This window comes from Mercenaria mercenaria, unplaced genomic scaffold (assembly GCF_021730395.1).
Source record: "Mercenaria mercenaria strain notata unplaced genomic scaffold, MADL_Memer_1 contig_5057, whole genome shotgun sequence".
NCBI lineage: Eukaryota > Metazoa > Mollusca > Bivalvia > Venerida > Veneridae > Mercenaria > Mercenaria mercenaria.
This window is the reverse complement of record NW_026463338.1, coordinates 1-8,847: the sequence shown is the minus strand read 5'-3', so window position 1 is coordinate 8,847 and position 8,847 is coordinate 1. Positions and strand designations below refer to the sequence as shown.

Below are 8,847 nucleotides of genomic sequence, written 5' to 3'. Positions count from 1 at the left end.
AAGGCATATGTGAAGTTTCAATTCAATATCTGCATCAGTTATGGAGATAGTACCTTGCATATAAAACTTTAACCAGAATTTTCTAAGTCCAAATGGGGGCATAATTTGCTCAAAATACATGTCAGAGTTATAGAACTTGACCCAGTGAGGTTGGTAATTGACCTAGAAAAAGAAAAAAATAAGTTTCAAAGCTGTATGCCTTTGAATGATAGCTGTATGTACTTGCATGTAAAAACTTAACCAAGGTGTGACGGCGACATCAACACCGGGGTGAGTAGAAATAGCTAGACTTTTCTACGAATAGTCGAGCTAAAACATATTGACAGTTCACCTGTCTTCTTTCTTGCTGAAGTTTGTTGTTTGCTTTCTTGAGTTCATCAATCTTCCTCCTGTTTTTGTCTTCATCATCAAGAGCTTTCTGTAACTCTTCAACTTCCTGTCTCAGGAGGTCGGCCTGAGCCTCATACTCATGTTTCTCTTCTTCATAGGCATCTCTGATCTCCTCCATCTGGTGGCAAAACTCCTCCTATCGAAATATAGATAACATTTTTGTTTTATAATTTCAATGCTCAATGCTTGCTATTTCTGACCAAAGATATCCTTCATTAATTCTAAAGGTTGCCATTGATAGCATATAGCGTAATACTGGCATGGCTTCCTAGAAGTCAGCTTGTCATGCATTATTACTAATCTGCGTGTGCCATCTGCTTATATAACTGACACACTCATGTTTATCACAAACAGTTATAATTATAGCTTCATGAAAAGCGCTGGCTATGGATTTTTAATAAATATAAAGACTTTGTGAATATTATCCAATCAACAGTATCAGCCATCTTCACAAAATAAGTGATAATCAAGTAACATATACATTACATATGAAGAATTGACATCCAAGCTGACCACTGAAGTAAAAATACAAGTCAAAAAGAAAGGACAAAATTGAACACACCTCTTTCCCAATCTTTCAGTGATTTTTTTCTGATCAATGCTAAAACTTCTATAAGATTACAATATATAAGCATGTATGCTAATATTGATATGGGGTGGGAGAATATTTAGCTGCATAAAATAATTATGATTTTCATAGGCAATGCATAAATGTTAATGATTACATAACAAGGCTTGTAAAATTTAAACAGCTGATACATATCTAACAAAAATATTTTTAATGAAGATTATAGTATACTGAGAAATTACCAGACTTATACCACCATATATCATATTTCTACATCTGGTATGGTTTTAATGTTGTCAAAATGACCTACTAATTATTACAAAATGCTCTTAATTAGAAAACACTGTGCCTTCATCTAAAATATTTTAGGTAAATATCATGAATGTAAACAAGAGCTATGAGAGCGGAGAGTTTCTACAAAATGCTATTAGCTTCCTACTCAATCCTCTTTGTTGATGTGTAACATTTTAATAACTGTAATTATGTTTAATAAATATTGTTTAAACCAAGATCTATGAGACAGCACATTCTGCTATTTCTTAGTCAAGCAAAGACCGTAATTTGGCCAGACTTATGTTAACTGAGTAATTCTCCTACAATTTCTCACAAATTAATATTTTACTATAGTGATCATAAAAACTTGCAATTTTTATTGTAAAACCAAATTTACTAAGGGCCATAAGTTTAATTAATCAAACTGTACTGATAAAAATGTTGACAGTAAATTGCACCAAAAAAACTTTAACTGAACTTACTAAGTGAAAAAGGGCCAAATTTTGTATTAAATTCAATCAAGTGTTATCTAACTTGGTTATTTCAGTATGTCCCATGACTGAGAAGCACTGTGTGAAGTTTCAATCAATTACTGTGAAATCATTAATATTCGTGGTGGACAATTTTTTGTGGATTTTATGGTTGAATCAATCCATGAAATTTAATCCCAACGAACAAGACTTAGTAAAATTCACATTCACTTTATGTTCAAAAGTTGTAATCCACGAATTCATATCCCCATGAATTTGCCGTTTTGACCAAAACCATGAAATTTCATGCCCACAAAATTAAATGATTTCAAAGACCATATAATTGTTACCGAGATACAGCATCACTTTAACCAAGTTAAGATGCTGACCTCCACATGATATAATGAGTAGAACAGCTCTCACTATTCTCTGAGTGGTCAAGCTAAAAATACATTTTTTTGACAAAAGTAATTGCCAACATGCAAGTGAAAGTTTTTATACATGTTATATATATACATTGTGAGAGTGAAGTGTAACAATACCAGTTTTACCTCCTTGTTTTTCTTGAGATATTTCTGACCTAATCTAACTCTCTTCCTCCATTTACAAGACTAGATACAGGTTAACATAAACACAGATTAACAAGCAAATAATTATGATATGCATTTCTCCTGCTTACAGAAGACCAGGTATAAGGTATAAACATATTTGGCATTAAACACAGTGTAACCCTGTATAGACTATATTGTGCAACAGCAGACATTTTTGTAAAACTAATTTATAAAACTATCCTATTCCATCTCATGTGTTGATACTAGATGACCACAATATTCAGCATTTAAATCAGGACTACTATAATGTGTATGTATTTTTAGAATATCTGTGACAAATATAAAGACCTCAAATCCCTTACAGGGTTATTGTGAAAACATAACTTCATAAATTTATTATTATTAATGATAACTTTTATATCTAATCCTACATAGTCAAAATTTGAGTTACTGCTAAATTCAAGCCTGAGAAATAAAAAGGTGAAATGGATCTTGGTCATTACAGAGCCTTACACGTTTTGCATGCCTGACTAGCAATATTTAGACAGAAAATATGTGACAGGATCAATTTACTGTTATCATGTAATTAAAAGACAAATGATAAGTACATCCCAAACATTGTTGTAAACAGTATCATATAATCTGAATACAGAAATAATAACTTACGTTAACCTTTTTTGGACATTAACACATTAAAATGTACTTATATCTAACTGACTTGAAAACAGTTACCTCCAGTTCTTCCCTAAGTTGTTGTGCCAGTTGTTCTTCAATGACCTCCTTCTCATTGTCAAACCTCTCTGCCAGCACTTCTCTTTCCTCTTCCAGTTTCTCTTGCAGTCGGCTCAGCTCCTGTCGCATGGACTGGATCTGATCCTCATACCTCTCAACTAGCTCTGTCTTCTCCTTCTCAAACAAATGACCTACAATAAAGGTAGGGGATGTGTATATAGAGGATACTTCTAAACAAATGGTTTATCTTAATGGTACCATGACTAAATGGGTCATAAATGTTAATTACTAAAGAAGGACCTACAATATTGATAGTAAATGTCTTCTCTTAAATATGTATTTCAATTTCAGTTTGTAACAGACAAGATTTTATTCAAATGACTCAAAATGTCAATGACATAAATTTAAAAGTTACAGCCTTAAATTTTCAATTGAAAAACCTTTCTGTATGCTCTACTTGACAAAAAATATGCATTGTGTATTTTTAAATAAAAATTTCCAACATTTTAGGCAGTTCCCTTACTTCTGTATAATCTATTTTGCTAATACATTGCAACATTATGAAAATCTTTAATGTTATAAAACTATGTAAAATAGTTGTTATCCTTCAAGAAAAGAGGTATATGAACATGATTAGTGAATCTCTTTACATTACAACTAATTTTAAGACTAACTCCTAATGCTTTAAAAAATGCAAAATCAACAAAGAGGATCATTACGATTTTATAACACCTTGTTTCTTTTCAGCGAAGGGGATTGTAGTCACCAACTTTAATATTCCAAAATTATTTTATTTTGTGCGCACAGAATTTCTTAATTCTAACCAAACAGTTATTCTGTTGGAATATAAATTCGAGTCCTGCATTACTATTCAATAAGTATGTACCAATGAAGAAATATTATAAACTACATAGTTACTTAGTTCAGATTTCTTTGTGTCAAAGTCAGCTTCCATCTCTTTTTGAAGATGTTCATTTAACTTTTTCTCCTCGTCAGCAAGTTTTTCTTTTGTTGCCACATCCAACAGTTTGTAAAAGTCATCCCTGAGTTTACCATGTAGTGAATCTACTCCCTGAAAAGATGAAAATTCTTTATTGATCATTTAACCATATATGTATCAGAGATATATGGAAAAAGATTTTCTCAATCACATCACAATGAGACAGTGGCATAATGAACTCAATAATGCGAGTGTTGTAGTCTTTAAAGACATTATGTTTCAATGTAGTAACAGAATAAAGTTATGGTACAACTGTCTTCATAGTTAGTGATTCTAAAAGTCTTTAGAAATCTTGATGTTTTCTCTTTTTTTTTTGTTGTTGACGAAATTGTTGTGAAATACAGCAGAAGATACCACCTCAACAGCTCAGTGATGCTGTCATTTGAGTGCTTGTGGTCTGGGGTTAGAACACCAGCTGAGCCATACCAAAGGTGTGAAAAATGGTATTGGTAGCTCTCTTGCTTGGCACTCAGTAGTTATAGGGCTGTACCAGGCGTTAAGATAAGCACAGGTAAGTATCTGTTACTGGAAACCTAGTTTGTTGCACAAGGGGTTTTAGCTCATGCTTATGTTGATTATATACAATTTTAAATAAAGCTTATCTTAACATTTTATCTTAATAAAGCTTAATATTACTAAAGGAGTTTTAAAATTATCATATCATCATGTATATGTAATAGTACAAACATAAACATGCCCACCTCTTTTAATAAGTTATCTTTAGCTTTCTCTGATTCTACAAATTTATCCTCCAACTCCCTGATCTTATCTTCATAAAGCTCCAAAATCTCCTGTTTCTCTTGTCGAAATGACAATTCAAGCTCATCTTTCTGTTGTTTGAGCTCTAATTCCAGCTCTGCTCTATGTCTCTGTAATTCTCGAATATCCTGAGCTTGTCTGTCTATTTCATTCCTCAGGTCCATTTTCTCCTTTCTGAATGCTATTTCTGTATCACTGCTGCCTTTCTTAAAGTCTAACTCTAGTTCCTGTTTCTGCTTTTCAACATCTTCAAGTTTCTGCATATGTCTTGTTAACATTCCCTCCATTTCAGTTTTTTGTCTTTTCAATTCCTGATCATTTTCTTCCTTCTGTTTGGAGAGTTTTTGTTCCAGATGTGTGTTTTGTTCCTTTTCTTTGGAGAGTTTTTGTTCCAGTCGTGAGTTTTGTTCCTTTTCTTTGGAGAGATTTTGTTCCAGTTGTGAGTTTTGTTCCTTCTCTTTAGACAGTTTTTGTTCCAGGTGTGTGTTTTGTTCCCTCTGTTTGGTGAGTTTATGTTCCAGTTGTGTGTTTTGTTCCTCAAGATTTTTTATGAAAGGTTCTGTCTCAGCTAATGCTTCCTCTACCTGGAACTTCTCCTGTTCACAGACTGACCTTACTTTCTCTATCTGACTCTGTAAATCTTCCTCATGCTCAGTTTCTAATCTGTTACAAAACAGATAATAAAACCAAAATAACTGCAGTAACAATGAATATCAGAGGAAAAAGTAACAGTATCTTTTAAGGTGTACACATGTGTATTTAGGAAAAATTCTCCATTTAACAATTTCTATTAATAATGTCAATAGCTTTTAAGGTACACGCAGTATAGATAGGTAAATTTCTCAATTTGACCATCTATATAAACAATGTGAATTCTGCAAACATATTCATAAATTTAAAGTTACTTCTTTGCTCTGGGCAATGTCATTTTGTTATTTTACAAAAAAAATATTCCTTATCTCCTGTTTCAGAGCTCTTGGATATGTATAAATGAAAAACAGCAAAATCAATATTGAACACTTGATAAACAAGAGCTGTTTGTAAAACACATAGACCCCTAACCCCCCACCCAATAATGGCCTTTTTTATGCAAGAATGTAAGTAATTTTGTATGCTATGACCGTGACCTTAGACCAAATGACTTCAGAAACAAAAGGGGTCATCTACTGACTAAAGGCGACAACCTTATGAAGTTTGTTTGTTTGTTTGTTTTGTTGAGTTTAACATCACACAGATACAGTTATAGGTCATATGGCAACCTTCCAGCTTTGATGGTGGATGAAACCCCAGTTGCCGCTCATGCAATATTTCATCACAGGCAGGCACCTTTATGAAGTTTGACAACTGTATGACAAAGAATTCTTTACTCACTGAACAGAATCTGTTGTCAGTCTAAAAGTTGTTTAGGTCACTGTGACCTTGACCTTCGACATAATGACCCATAAAACAATAGGGGTCATCAATCTTATGAAATTTCACTAATGTGTGAATAAGCACTCTCTTATAACTGGTAAGACATCAAAATGCTTACCGTCGAACAGACAATAAGCAATACATTGCAATAGTTGAAAACTGTAAGTACATTCTATCTATACAATATTGAATTTTAAAAGAATTCTGACTAGCATTCATACATTTCTCTAAGTCCATCTTTCTCCTCCATAAACTTCTGTTGTAAATAATTTTTCTCTGATTCATGTTTCTGTATGAGGTCTTCTTTCTCATGGGCAAAGTTGGTCTGTAATTCCCTCGCTAGTTCTGATAGTGCCTGCTGCTGTAGCCTCTCAAACTCATCTGATATCTTAGCCTGTAAAATGATTATGTTAATGGCGTGTAAACAAAACTATATAAATCTTTACTTTCAATATTGCAACAACTCTTACAAGAACATTTATAAGAGCAGTTTGACATGCCACATTCCTGCTACCATGTTTGATTGCAAACAATTCATGTTCCTGACAGTATACTCTTCATCCATCTTGGCTATAATGCATTTTTTCATGCATGTGGTTTTACCAGGAGTTTTAAAATGTAAGGTATAATATGTTACAAATTCAAAAAAGTATTATATTAACAACATATTAAAACAAAACAAGAAACGCGTCAATGCCACGAAACCAGGTTTTCAACACTTTTCATAAGAATAAACAAGAGTGCCAGAATGTCACAATATACACCCGTCACAGCAAATTTCTTTACTCTAGCACCTGTATTTGCAGATGTAATTTTAATTTTGTGGTTGTTTAGTAATCATTGTAATTCTTTTGTTTTTCTAAGTCCACAAAAAAAACCCTTACCAGGTAGAGATACCTTAAAATACACCTAAAATTAGAAAGTAACAACTATGTTGTACCACAGAAAAGTGGTCTTGGTTTTTCCCTACGGTCAATTATAAAAAAGTTACAATTTAAGTTATTTATAGTAACAACTAAGGGAAGTTAATCTTAAAAAAAAAAAAAAAAAAAAATACAAAAAAAAAAATTGTAAGTCCACACAGAAATCCTTACCAGGTAGAGATTGGTCAAAATACACCTCAAAATTGGATGTAACATGCATGTTGTACTACAGAAAAGTGGTTTCGATTTTTCCCTACGTCTAGTAATGAAAAAGTTACAATATAAGCTATTTATAGTAACAACAAAGGGAAGTAATTCTAAAGAATGGAACTGCGCAAGACACTTCGTCTCATGATGGTGTATAATTGTGCCAAGTTACATCAAAATCCCTCTATGCATGAAGAAGATATGCTCCGGACAAACTTTTCATTCTTGTATCCTTTGACCTCTGTGACCTTGACCTTAGACCTAGGGACCTGGTTCTTGCGCATGACACTCCGTCTCATGATGGTGAACAATTGTGCCAACTTTCATCAAAATCCCTCCATGCATGTAGAAGATATGCTAACCCTAACCCTAACCTAACCCTATTTTTAGTAACAATGACCTTGACCTTGATCCCAGAAACCCCAAAATCAATCCCAAGCTACAACTTTATGTAAGTTTTCTATACACCAAGTTTCATCATGATAGCTCATTCCTAAGTTAAGTTATTGACCGGAAACCCTTTTTCTATTTTAAGTAACAGTGACCTTGACCTTGACCCCAGAAACCCCAAAATCAATCCCAGCCTTTGTCTTGATATAAGCTACATACATACCAAGTTTTATTCAAATATCTTTACCGAAACAAAAGTTATTGACCGGAAACCCTTTTTCTATTTTAAGTAACAGTGACCTTGATCTTGACCCCAGAAACCCCAAAATCAATCCCAGCCTTTGTCTTGATATAAGCTACATACATACCAAGTTTTATTCAAATATCTTTACCGAAACAAAAGTTATTGACCGGAAACCCTTTTTCTATTTTAAGTAACAGTGACCTTGACCTTGACCCCAGAAACCCCAAAATCAATCCCAGCCTTTGTCTTGATATAAGCTACATACGTACCAAGTTTTATTCAAATATCTTTACCGAAACAAAAGTTATTGAACGGAAACCCATTTTCTATTTTAAGTAACAGTGACCTTGACCTTGACCCCAGAAACCCCAAAATCAATCCCAGCCTTTGTCTTGATATAAGCTACATACATACCAAGTTTTATTCAAATATCTTTACCGAAACAAAAGTTATTGACCGGAAACACCAGTTTGACGCCGCCGCCGCCGCCGCCCGCCCGCCCGACCGACATCTACCCCAATCTAATAACTCAGGTTTTCGTTGAAAACCTGGTTAACAAAACAAAACAGCAAGGTTCGCGCCAGCATCATATAAAGTACTCTATGGCTGACATAACTGCATACAGGTATAGTTCAGTGTTCTTTTACCTTTTCCCTTTCTATATGGTTGAATAGTTCAGCCTTTTCCTGATCATGTCTCTCTTCAACAGCTGTTATTTCCAGTCTACAAGCTTGTTCTATTTCACGTCTCTCTATATCAAAATGCTCCTTGAGTTCCTGTAGCTCTTTCCTCAACTCCTCTATAGTTTCCTTGTCTGATGTACTTCCTATACCTTACAATTAGAAAGAATCAATCCTAGTACATCTTGCTAAATCTAGTATGTTACAAATTAAAGAGTTTAAAGTACTGACACCAAGATGATCAAGT

General features: G+C 33.6%; 1 protein-coding gene across 2 annotated transcripts; it reads right to left on the bottom strand.

The window, feature by feature from the left end:
* Positions 1-331: 331 nt before the first annotated feature.
* Positions 332-8,752, bottom strand: LOC128554467 (myosin-9-like; the record flags this gene model as incomplete). 2 transcript variants are annotated; one of them, XM_053535744.1, is given in 7 exon segments in its annotated part: positions 332-526; positions 2,253-2,312; positions 2,985-3,175; positions 3,903-4,056; positions 4,686-5,406; positions 6,378-6,550; positions 8,568-8,752. In XM_053535744.1, coding segments are annotated over 7 exon segments (1,679 nt in total), but the record flags the coding sequence as incomplete, so codon positions are not given.
* Between the last annotated feature and the right edge of the window lie 95 nt (positions 8,753-8,847).